General features: G+C 37.0%; 1 protein-coding gene across 6 annotated transcripts in view; it reads left to right on the top strand.

Annotated features, from left to right (window-relative positions):
* Positions 1–12,717, top strand: part of LOC149819643 (uncharacterized) — a 61,577-nt gene that overhangs the window by 13,734 nt on the left and 35,126 nt on the right. For 4 of the 6 annotated variants that reach the window (XR_016426592.1, XM_089983028.1, XM_089983027.1 and 1 more), the window contains exons 5-15: positions 1,306–1,423; positions 1,560–1,669; positions 1,756–1,851; positions 4,772–4,895; positions 7,492–7,559; positions 8,800–8,886; positions 8,990–9,142; positions 9,268–9,363; positions 9,554–9,613; positions 9,717–9,838; positions 9,917–10,004. Coding sequence is in view for 5 of the 6 variants with exons in the window: in XM_089983028.1 (XP_089839154.1) it covers positions 1,306–1,423; positions 1,560–1,669; positions 1,756–1,851; positions 4,772–4,895; positions 7,492–7,559; positions 8,800–8,886; positions 8,990–9,142; positions 9,268–9,363; positions 9,554–9,613; positions 9,717–9,838; positions 9,917–10,004 (1,122 nt within the window). In the remaining variant the exon portion in view is untranslated. The remainder of the gene's footprint in view (positions 1–1,305; positions 1,424–1,559; positions 1,670–1,755; positions 1,852–4,771; positions 4,896–7,491; positions 7,560–8,799; positions 8,887–8,989; positions 9,143–9,267; positions 9,364–9,553; positions 9,614–9,716; positions 9,839–9,916; positions 10,005–12,717) is intronic. The other 2 variants (XM_089983029.1, XM_089983030.1) reach the window with 2 other exon arrangements.

Below are 12,717 nucleotides of genomic sequence, written 5' to 3'. Positions count from 1 at the left end.
TTCTTTCATTATTTCTCATTGATGTTGGCTGACAAATTGTATGGGTGTGTTAAATTATAGGAACAATCTGTTTTATGTTGGTGCTGAGCCTTGCTTTGGCCTACTCTTTATGATGAGATAAGATTATGTAGTTATAACTATGACTTTATAAATTTGATCTTGGATTCTTAAAATAAATGTGATAACGTTGTAAACATAATATCATCAGCGCCATGTTTTGTTCTTTCTTTGAGATGTATTAACTAACTGAACCACCTTGTATTGGCATTGCCAATAGTTACGGTTTTCGTGGTGCTTCAATCCATTACATTCTGTAAATAAGAGCAAATTTAACGGGTTCCCCATCTGGACATTATTGTTAATAAGCTGTTCATGAGCCTTCAATATAAAGATGGGTCTTCGAGTAACCCAATGTTCAAAATTGAAATTTGTATTCTTTGATTGATTTAGTCAGATCTGCTTGAACTATCCAAGATATTGTCATGGCTCATGTCTGGTAGCTTAAAATTGGCTACAAATTTTATTGTTTGATTTCTAGCTATTTCATTTGTTTGTTGGATTGCACTGTTAAGAAAGTGAGTTTTGCAGGAAGAGAAAAGGAAATAAAGCTCACCTGAAGCAAAAAAACCCATCAATTTTCTGAGAAAAGTTGATTGTAATAGTCCTATAGATATCTCCTGCAGCTATGGATGTCCATTTGGGAGAAAATTGGTGGTACAAATTGCTTTGGAGTTCCATCTTGGTTCTCCTAGCAGTTGCATGCAGTAATGAAATCTGCCTGGATATTGGAGATGCCAGCAAGGATTGCTTGCATCATGTTCTCTTGATGTTGTTTTTTTGTGCCATACTGCCATTGTAGCCTAATGTTGCTGCCAGAAAAAAAGACTTAAAATGTTGTTTTACTGACCTTGACTGTCATTGTATAACTTTAGTTGGATCATGGAAACCCAGGTGATCTTCTAGGTGGATTTGCCTTGTCTTGATCTTCTATAAGGTGTATGAGGGTGTTACACAGGTTCACCTCAGGGTAATTAATGTGTTTTACTTAGAGAAGAACTGTTTATGTGCTTTACTTACTAAATGCATATATTCGTTTCCTACTTGTGGGAGGTTTACCATCTTTTCATTCTTTGAAACTCCTTTGATATGCCAAGAATCTTACGGTAAAATCGGTTATGACTTACGAAGGATCAGCTAGTTGTTTTACCTTGCATGCTAATTTATACATTGTGCCACCTTTTTGAGCTTTTATGGTTTCAAACAATGGATTGAAGTGCTCAACATGCTGTTACCTCGTATCTTCAGGTGAACCCTGGGTTCCCTTTGGCACATCATCGCCGGGTAGCATGCTCTTTTCGAGATCAGGCTTTATTCCAAATTTTCCAGATATCTTTAACATCTTTATGCCAGCTCAAAAATGATGGTAAACTCATGGATTTGATCCAAATTGCTGCTTGGAATTTGCTTTCTTGGTGCTTGAACATCCTTTTTATTTCAAGATGTTCTCACAAGTAACTTAGTGGTGTCTTTTTCTTCTAATTTGCTCATGCTGTTTTCAGCTGACAGCAGATTGAAAGGCTTGGCGCTTAGTCTCTCCCTCAAATGTTTGTCATTTGACTTTGTGGGAACATCCTTGGATGAAAGCTCAGATGAGCTTGGCACTGTTCAGGTATGTCTTATCTAAATGTTTCTTTTCTAGGTTGGAACTTGGTGTTGTCTTTCGTTATAAACATTTAAACTTTGGTGAGCTCTCAGATTCCGTCTGCTTGGAGACAAGTCCTTGAGGATCCTCAGACCTTGCAGATCTTCTTTGATTACTATGCAATCACTAAGCCCCCTCTGTCAAAGGAGGTTTGTGGTGCTAATTTTGAAATTCTATAATGTTCTGAAAGTTTTCCTGCTTTCTTTTTGATGATTGAGTTTATGTCTGTGTCCATTACAGTAACCAATCTAGCATCTGCAGTTTGCTTTCCTTTCTATCTGATGATCATAGCATCAGAAATTAAATTTATGAAATTACAGTTTTTCTCCTGTATACAATATGCACAGATATGGTTTGGGTCCTCTTTTATACATGCACATATGTATTCATACAAACAAAGTTTGTTTGATGATGCAATTTGGTTTCCTTTCTATCTGATGATCAAAGCAAAATTTATGAAATTACAGTTTTTCTCCTGTACACTATATGCACAAATGCTGTTTGGGTTCTGCTTTTGCATGTATGTATTCATACAAAGAATGCTTGTGGCAACTAGCAAACCATATAATAAGAAGGTTTAGCAGTGAGAAACAAGAATCTAAGTCGATTCACAAGCTATTTGATCAATTTTTCTGTTATTATGTGATTTATATGAATCTCTCCTCTTCAATTTCAAATCCTGCGGACGTGATGTGGTTATATGGTATATCTGTCTTGCATGCTAGGGGATAGTGAGACCAACACATTTGTCATGGAAAGGAATGAATATTTGTTCAGTCTTTTTTTCTTTTTCTTTTTTTTGGGTTAAAACTGAAAAGATTCTACCCTGGTGGGCTCATCTCCCTCTGCTTTAAGGGCCTTGAGTAACAGATGCTCCCAAGGAAGTTAAATCCTCCAACTCTAAATTTCCATGAGTAGATGCATTTCTGCATGCTAATGGCATCTTATGTCATTAAAAATTCCATGCACTAAATGTTTTTATGTAAAATTTGATTGCATTATTGCTTGTGTTTGATGTTGGTGGGTCTTTTTTAATTTTTGACATGCTGAGGTTTGCAAAAAGTTCAACTTGTTCTTCTTGGGTGCATCCTGATAGAATGCAGTCAAGTACGGTAAAATTTGCCACTCTCTCTAGAAGGATTTTATGGACAAACTGAAGACAGTTGCATCTGGAATTGTTTCACCAGGGTTTGGTTTGCACCATACATATAGAAAGTGCAGGATGTATTTGTTGAGTCAATTACTGTGGTCCACTAATGAACCATTCTAATTTATAATTACTTGATATATGTTTGGAATTTTGTTAGAAATTGATGAGGTTTATTCCATACCTAATCCTTTTGAGTAGATTCTCTGTCCAGACAACACATGAATAGAACTAGCAATAAAGATTAAAATGATTAGCAAACCTCTTGGCAATATACATGTCACATCGTTGTCATGAAGCCCTATCCCCAACTACCTGGGTCGCCTCCTTGACAATATACATATATTTATGGTTAATTCTTCTTTTTTTGTCTCCCATCATTTTCCTTATGTATTCACTGGAGAAATTATGAGGTGCTGTTTGATCTAGTTTTTGTAAATCCTTTCCAACACTGGGTCTATATGATTTTTGGGCTGAACTGGTCTACTTACATGTTCTGATGTAGTGCCTATATGGGCTCATCAAACGTTATGTTAGACTCTTCGCCATTAGAAATCACCAGGTTTCTCTTATTATTGATTAGCGATTACTAAGAAATATCACAATAACATTTTAGCGTTTTTCTTTTAGATTAATTAGCAGGCACTAAGACAAAGGAGTGGATTTTGTGCCGTATACTTATAAGTTACTACTGTCTGTGTGTGTGTGTTGTTTAAGGGTTTGATCTTTTGTATGTTGCAAACATATACTTGGTTATTTAACTTAGCCTAGGATTGGTTGAGGAACCTTTCCAACATCTGTTAGCCATCTAAAAAGAGTTTTACAACCAATAGGATGGCTGGTCACGAACTTCCATGAGCCCACAGGTATCTCTCTTTCGTTGTCATTGTGTTGGCGTCTTTTTTCGTGAAAATCTCTCTCGTATCTCTTTTTCATTGTCATTATGTTGGTGTCTTTTTTTGTGAAAATCTCTCTCTCTCTCTCTCTCTCTCTCTCGCGCGCGCGTGCGCATTGTGCCAATGCATTATTTACATTCCTAAGAAGCACTTAAAAAATGTCTTGACTGAATAGAACAAAAAACATTACAACTGAAAAAGGTTGCTTGACATGTTTGAATTTTTTTATAAAGAAAAACAAATTTTCACCAGAAAATCCTCGTGTTATCTTTAAAGGTGTCAGGTGTTTGGAAATTGGAAAGGGTTTTGATGTCTCCATCTTTTAGCATGTTTTCTATGCAAAGGAGACTAACATCTGCCATGGAATTTGAAAGTGGATTTAAAAATGCCATGTTCTACTTGTATCCTCGCTGGCCTCTTGGCTTCATCCTTTAGCATGTTTTTCATGGGTGGAGACTAACATCATATAGTGTGTGTGCTCTACTTGTACCATTTACCAAGTATTGGCCACAAACTGCAATCAGAAAACTGTTGAAATCTGGCCCTTTTCCATCACAGTGAAAGGGAGGAATGTGCAAGTGATATGCATATCCCATGATCATTTGGTTCTGTCCTGTTATTCAAAAAGATGTATGTACTCCATGATTGAATAATTAAATTGGTAGATGCCCAATTTTAATTTCGTTTCATTTGGATTCAAATTTCCTTCCTGAAACATACTTGTGGTGTAAATAGCTGTTGTGATTATTCACGATATTTTTCATGGTTGAGCTTTTGAGTTTTGATCTCATTTAATTGCAGTTTATTTTTGTAAATCATGTGTTGTTTTCATGCGTTTGCAGTTCTATTTGTTGTTCTGACTGAATGATATTCTTAATTTGCAAATCATTGGTTGAAGTTTATTTTGAACAAGGAGCCGGCAATACCTGTGGCTTATTTATTGCTTATTATTTTGATAACTTGTCACGTTTATAGCCATTGTGAAATTCAAGGAGCACTGACAGGTTGTACTATCATTGTTCTCAGGCTTTGGAGTGTTTAGTACGCCTTGCCTCTGTAAGGCGTTCTTTGTTTACAAATGACACAGAAAGATCCAAGTTTCTTGCTCATTTGATGACTGGAACAAAAGAGATTCTGCGAACTGGACAAGGTGTTTAACTTTTTATTTACTTTTATCTCATAAAAAACAGCTGGTTTAATGTTGTCTTTTCATCAGCTTTCTTGTGCACTTGTTCTTGTTAATAGTTTCTGAATTCATGTATCACAAATTCAAATGCCTTATCTTCCACTCAATAAGCTCAGATTTTCTGTGTAGGATTTACGACTTTAGCCATTATTTGAGAATATTCCAGATATATTGATATTGAATTCTGTTTATCTATGTGATCACTTTACATCTATGATCAATTTTTTCTCCTGGCTTCCAATACTGTTCCACTGCACTGGTCCTTGGCATCTTTGCATGTTCCATGGAATGTCATATATTTCTTCACAATTACTTATTTTTGTGATGATGGGCTATCAGTAGGTTCTGATTCCAGTGCAGTTGATAGTGTATTGCTGGAGGTATTACAAATCATGTTTTTTCTTTCTTTTTCTCTTTTCACATCACATGTTTTGAGGGGTGTTTACCTGTTTAGCACCAGATTTTTAAAACGAACTGACATGCAAATGAGCAATGTTCTTAAAAACGTAACTCAAATTACATTGGAACCATGTCATTTTTTTCCCTTGAAGGAAACATAAAAGCAGTCCCCAAATCCTAGGAATGATGAATATGTATGGTTGCCTTGAGGTTGCAGCTCACAACTGATATGTGGTTACCCTTGAAGTAAAAGAACATCTGTCCACATTCTGACATAAACTATACTCATTTTATATGAGGAACCAAGGTTTGTGAGAGAAGGGGACTTATCAGGTTGCTAGCACTTTTGATTTCAGACAAATCTGATGCTAGACTTTGCTGCTTGAGTCCCTTATGGCAGTTGTCCTAAATCCATATCAAGTGGTACTGCCCACTTGCACGGCTTACTGAAAAAAATAATCTGAGAGCATATGCTTGGTTCAACCAATGTGTAGCATAGGTCCCGGGGGCAGGGGTCCTAGCCTCGGAGTTTTACGCTGCCGGCACGATGACCGTAGGCATGGCAAGTGAGCCAGCGTGACCAGGTCTTCGTGCCGGGTGCGGTTTCTTCGGGTTATAAATTAAAAAAAATGCTTGGTTTAATCCTCCTATCTGGATACTTTGCTGCAGTTTTCAATGTGGGTTTTGTGCACCCAAACCTACTGTCTAACAAACAAGGCGTCCTTATTGTTCAGTACAGGCAGGGCCGTACCTGTGTTTTATGGGGCCTGAGGCGGAGGGAAAAAATGGGCCCCCTATTAATAGTAGGAGTTCGGGGGGGGGGGGCAGGGCCTCGAAATTTTTTGAGCCCCTGTTAAAAATGGGCTCCCTAAAAATAGGCCCCCTATTAACAGTAGGAGTTCGGGGGCAGCGCCTCGGAATTTTTTGAGCCCTTATTAAAAATGGGCTCCCTAAAAATAAGCCTCCTATTAATAGTAGGAGTTCGGGGGCAGCGCCTCGGAATTTTTTGAGCCCCTATTAATAGTAGGAGTTCGAGGGCAGCGCCTCCAATTTTTTTGGGGCCCCTATTGAAAATGGAATCCCTAGTAAAAATGGGCCCCTAAATTTTTTTTTGGCCCAGGGGCCCTGAGGCCCAAGTTTCATTGGCCTCTTGACAGGTCCGGCTCTGAGTACAGGTGTCAAATCCATGTATTTATAACATTATATAAAAATGTATACATCCATAATATGAAGTTCGCTTACCTGAACAAGTAGGATGCTAGCATTGCTGGGATGTTTCAAATTACAGATTCCCACACAACCTTGTTGCAGTTGTTCCTCTTACCTTGTGTACCCTTAATACATGCTGCTATTCTCGCCTTGGAGCATCACAGGTAGATGCTTCTCAAGATCTGCTTCTTCCGTGACTTATTTCTTCTTTTCTGCTTTGTTATAGCGTCTGGTCTGCAGATTTGGGCACATTCAGTTGCTTATGAGTCCCACCATGTCAATTAATGGCCTTGTTTGATTGTAGTCATGCACCCAATTGGCTGCTAGCTCTCTTTCCAAGGTTTGCCTTAGACAACCTGACCTCCAGGAAAACCATCTCTTTCCAGTGTTTTTTGTGTTCCACTTTTTTTTTTGGATAGGCAAGCTGGCTGATAACCCCATGAGATTCGAACCCAAAACCCTCGGTTATGAGAGTATGACCTAACCATCCAGCTACCTCATTCATCCCATGTGGTCCTTAGCTTCCTGTACGTTTCATTTCTATTTTCCAAATGGTCAGAAAACTGCAATGCCTTGTTTATGTGGGATGCATAATTAGTTGAGTAGGTTTGTTACTTGGAATATCTAGATAATTTTCATTTGCTTTTAGTTGATCCCATTCCTTCTTATGTTTTCCTTCATCTTGGTCATTTAATGTTGGGTTTTGCAAACTTCCATTTATTGGGCCTCATATTGTGAACAAAACAATTATCCTGTACTTTTATGAGGAATTTTCTTGAATTCATTTCTTTGGACTATGGAAAATGCAAGTTGGTTTTTTAGTTCAAAAACTTTGTTGGAGAAATCAGAATAATTTAGGAATGATCTTAATTCATTCGGGGTCTACTTTTTCTCTCTTATGCTATTGTATGTACCTTCATCTGGTATCAAACATGATCTGTTTATGATGCAGGCCTTGTTGAACATGACAACTACCATGAGTACTGCCGTCTTCTTGGGCGCTTCAAGGTAAATTATCAGGTAAAAATTTTCCTCAAAATATTTCAATACAGTGAGGTTTCTTTCGTGGGTATTACAAGGTGAAGTATCCATAAACTACCTCTCAATGGTGAATATTGTATAGGTCACAAGATGAGTTATGTAGTAGGTTCTAGTTGGAGAGCTTTAGGGTGCACCTACCTGTGGTGATTATTCATTTAAACAAACCTATGTCACACGGACTCTTCTAACAGGGCACCGCACCCGCATCGCACCCGCACCCAGGCGGGTGCGACACTTGGACACAGCTTCCTTTGTGTTAGGTGAAGTCAACCACACTGAGGTCCATTTCTATCCAGAAGCAGATTCATTTAACCCTAATCAAGTCCATTTTTATCTATATTATATATATGTATACATAAATGCACACAAATACACGTAGTGTTAACTTAAAACTGTTAAAAATTATATATATCCTCCCCACACCCAAGTTTTTTTAAAGTGTCCTATCACCACATCCGCATCTATGTGACATAGAAACAAACCAAAAGGCAAAAGGATATCCATTGTCCATTTTCTACTTAGTAGTTCCCCTCTCCACCATTCCCCTTGTAGATTTGGAATCAAAGAGAAATAGGAGAAGCCACTATGGGAAATCAAGGTTTTCAATCCTGCATTGGGTTGTTTGGGACAAACAAGTTGGTGGAATCATGAGATGTGATGGAAATCCATGTCTATAATTCCTTCAAAACCTTGTCTTGGAACTGTCAATTGCTCGATCCTTTCTTTGAAATGATTCCAATCCCAATTTTGAAAAATTTGGCCAGGTGGTACCAAACAAGTGGATTTCTCCCAATCCCTTCCATATCCATTTCCTCCAGATTCCGGCCAAATCATTTTCACTAGTTCATCTAAAAACCAGCTCCCATACACAGACCTTTAGTCCTGCCCTGCTGAGGTGAATTCTGATCTTTGATAACAAGAAAGAATGAACATATTCAATTTCAACCTTGTTATTGTTTTTTTGTTTCTTAATACTCTTTTATGTATGCCTTCACATACTGTTTTCTAGAAGCCTCTTTCACACATGCACTTCAACATTTTTTTTGCTTTTATGTTTTAATATCTTTTATTATGAGAGACCCACAAGTCTACAGGGTTTTGCAATTGCCTAATTCTTGTTGACTGTATGTCTTTAACTGATAAAAGGTGTTAAGTTGATAAGACAACCATTTAAATCGTCCTGAACTTGTCACAATTCAATGTACTTATTGTATTTCAGTTGTCGGAGCTTGTTAATGTGGAAGGGTATAGTGATTGGATACACTTGGTAGCAGAGTTCACCACAAAGTCTTTGCAGTCTTGGCAGGTTAGCTTGGTGTTTTGTTTAAAATCTTTTTATGTTTTTCTACTTGTGAAGGTGAACCTTTTTGAAGTACCAAACTGAGTGCTCTCTTTTTTTTGCTTGCCAGTGGGCTAGCAGTAGTGTGTATTATCTTTTGGGGCTTTGGTCCAGATTGGTGACATCTGTTCCATATTTGAAGAGCGATATGCCAAGCCTACTTGACGAATTTGTGCCCAAAATAGCGGAAGGTTTTATCACATCAAGACTTGATTCTGTGCAAGTAAGACTGCTTTTATGCCATTTTTGTTCATCCAGGATATCATAAATTAATATTAATGTTTTTCCCTCATGTTGACTAAGATGTAAAGTTATCAGATGCTCTTCATTGTAAATGGTTCCTTGTAGGCAGCTTTACCAGATGACCTCTCAGAAGATCCTTTAGACAATGTCGAACTTCTTCAGGATCAGCTCGAGAGTTTCCCTTACCTTTGCAGATTTCAGGTGCAGATTTTTCTTTTATTTTCCACACACACAAGTGAACAGAAATTACAAGTAGTTGTAACTTATTTCACTGTGTAACATTTCCTCTGTATGTTGCTTCACTATTGTCTTGTTGTCATTTCACTTTGATCTATCAATTGTGAAAGTTGGACTTATTAGGGCTGTTTGTTTTGTGGTTCTGTGAGTGCAGTATGAAAGCAGTAGTTTGTACATTGTAAAGCTACTGGAGCCAATTTTGCAAACATATACGGTAATTTGTTGCAAACAATTCTTTTATTTCCTTCTTTGACAACTATCTTCTTAAGTTTGTAGTATGGCAGATATTTTGATTAAAATGTTTATTTTCTTTGCAGGACAGGGCAATATTGCCTTCAAATGGAGATATCAACGAGCTTTCCATGGTTGAAGGACAACTTGCATGGATGGTTCATATCATAGCTGCCATACTAAAAATCAAACAGGGGACAAGTTGCAGGTATACAAACATCTTACTCTCGTAAATTGAGGCCTTTTGCATGTACACCAATGTCAAGTTGAACTTTATTTCATGCAGTTCGGAGGCTCAGGAAATCATTGATGCAGAGCTTGCAGCACGTGTTTTTCAGTTAATAAGCATCAGCGATACTGGGTTACATACTCAGGTATGAGAAACATTCAAATATTTCGTCATATATAACAATTGAAGTGACTTTTGCTTTTTGAAATTTTCATCGTGCACTTGTTTCTTATTCATGTTCCAGCGTACTTGGTATATTTCATGAAGGAGGTTCATATTTCTCATACAGTTCTTCTAGATAGCAAAAATTGGATAATTGAATGCTCTTTATGTTGCAGAATTTGCTTGTTTGACTGTGGCAGGAACTACCATATAGTGAATGTGGCCTATTACATTGTCATGTGAGAGAAATTTGAATGAAGACCTATGATCTGCGGTTTTTTAAATGATACTGCATGTTCTAACCCTTGATGGAGTCTTTTATGGGTACTGAGTAGTTGTAGTGGATTTTTTGTTGTTGTCTGTGTTAAGTGCTGGCATTTGTCTAGTGCTCAGTGTTGTATTATGTCATAAGGGTGTGCACTAAGTGAGATGCCTATGACATTGCCCTTTGCTTGTGGATTTGGAAACAATTTTAAATGCAAATCCTGACTGGAACTGCACATTTTTGGCATGTGATGTTAACCTGTTGTCGGATTTATGAAGAAATCTACCAAAACTATGAAGTATCTAGGAAAAAAACAGGAAATTCAAACAAAATGCGAGAAATAAGTAAAAGACTGGAAATAACTGAACGATAAAAGAAGTAACTGTTATTCATTTCAATTGGTCTCAAGTCACTCAACTCTAAGATTTCTCATCTTTTTATAGATGAAAATTCCTAATCACAATCAAAACCAACTACTTAATTGATAAACTCTAATTAAGATAAATTCCTATCATGATTAACTTTCTAATTAGATATGGACCCATCATTTGGACCCAATATCCAATTACAACATAAGAAAAAACCCAAAACATAAAATGGATTCAAAAGGACCCTTATAGACCCGGTTCTTTTGCTCCACTCCTGCATCACTCCCTGGGTTGGAGAAGACTTGCTCTCAAGTTTGGATCCTGCTTGCGCTTCCAGTTTCGTTCCACCTTGTGGGTTATGGGCCCACAACATGGATCCGATTCTCTATGTTGCTATAGAAAGAGGAGGACTTGGTGGATCTGATCCAATATGCATGACATGGTCAGGAGTGTTCTTTCCAAACCATCAATAATCATTTGGATTTCTATATTGATCTGGGTCAAATCGATCCAGGTTCATTTTCATCCTGGGTGGAGAAGTCGACAACACGAGGACTTGGATCTTCCACTCCATCATGTCACACTCTTTATGCCATTTTTGATCCATTGGAAGCAGGCTTAGGTTTTGAGACGGGTTTGGCTTAGGAGACACGGGAGTGAGTAGGTTTTGGATCTTGGTAATATGCTTTGGATCTAGTAGAGTTTGGGGCATAGGTAAGCTTTATGGATGTTCATAGGTAAGCAGATTTTTTTAATTTATATATATATTTTTATTTTTTTAACCTTGAGATTTTCCAGAGATTTATCACTAAACCTATAATATCACGAGAAATAGCCTAACCAAGATATAGCCAATACCTATATTTGTTGCTATGTTTTTTGTAGAATTAGCTTCTTTCTCTTCTTTCATTCTTGCCACCTTCTTTCCTTTGTTCGATCTTTTTTTCCTGAAGCCTTGTTTTACACGAGTTTTTGGGCTCTCCCTATGCCTCGACGCTCCTAATGCCTTATCAACGAGAGACCATGTAAGTGACATGTCATCTTCAAAGACAGTATTAGCTTCACTTGGCCATTAATCTTTTTCATCAACTTCTCTTAAAATGATGGGGTTGATGAGATCTCCTATGCTCATTCACTCTTCGTATTTTCACTTCAATCTCTGATTATATTGCACAAAAAACAAATCATTCAACTTCTTGCTCAAAAGTCTCTTTCTTTTCTTTGTATGAATCTACAAAAAAAGGTAAAATATATACAAATTAACAAATATTGTTTAATAGTAAATAATAGTTTACCGCTTCAAAAGTACTCCAGTTACGTTCGTTACTGGATGCACTACAAGTGTGGCCTAAGATCCGAACAACAAAGGTCTTGAGCTGGGTTTCAACCAATGCCAAAGGAAATCCACCGGTCCACTATAAAAAAATATCAAATTAAATGTAATTAAAGTATAGAAGTTATAAAAATAATGCAAAGTTAAATTTAAATGAAATTTAATCAAATACATTTTTCTCTTATTCTTTGTAGTTCACTTTGATCCTCTTCACTTCGAACAAGACAGTTAATGCAACCATACAAACCATTTTTTATCTCCTCATTTGACTCAATATTTGCATACTCATAATATATAACTGGATTCAGATATAAACTTGCTTCATGGAAAGGTTTATGCAATTGGTGGACTTGTGGCAGTGGTGAAGAAGAAAAAGCTCACATGAATTCAAGTACGAAGAGCATGACATGACAAGTTTGAAAAATGTGGGTACAGGGACACGACTATATATATATATATATATATATATATATATATATATATATATATATATATATATGGAAATGAAAACCTACAACATGGGCACGATGCTTAGTGAAACATTCTAATGGATTTCCAATGTTTTTTTTTCTTCAAAATTCTGATCCCATAGATGTGTTCTCCATGATTGATTTACTAGAAATCGACACTTGGATCATGCATTTGGATGAAAAAAATGATATTTGGAGCCTAAAAAATTTATGAAAGTTGTAGGCCGCTGATTTTTGAAACTATATAAAAACCTATCCAT

This window comes from Nuphar pumila, chromosome 12 (genome assembly GCF_984573655.1).
Source record: "Nuphar pumila chromosome 12, dmNupPumi1.hap1.1, whole genome shotgun sequence".
Taxonomy (NCBI): domain Eukaryota; kingdom Viridiplantae; phylum Streptophyta; class Magnoliopsida; order Nymphaeales; family Nymphaeaceae; genus Nuphar; species Nuphar pumila.
This window is presented reverse-complemented; position numbering and strand designations above follow the sequence as displayed.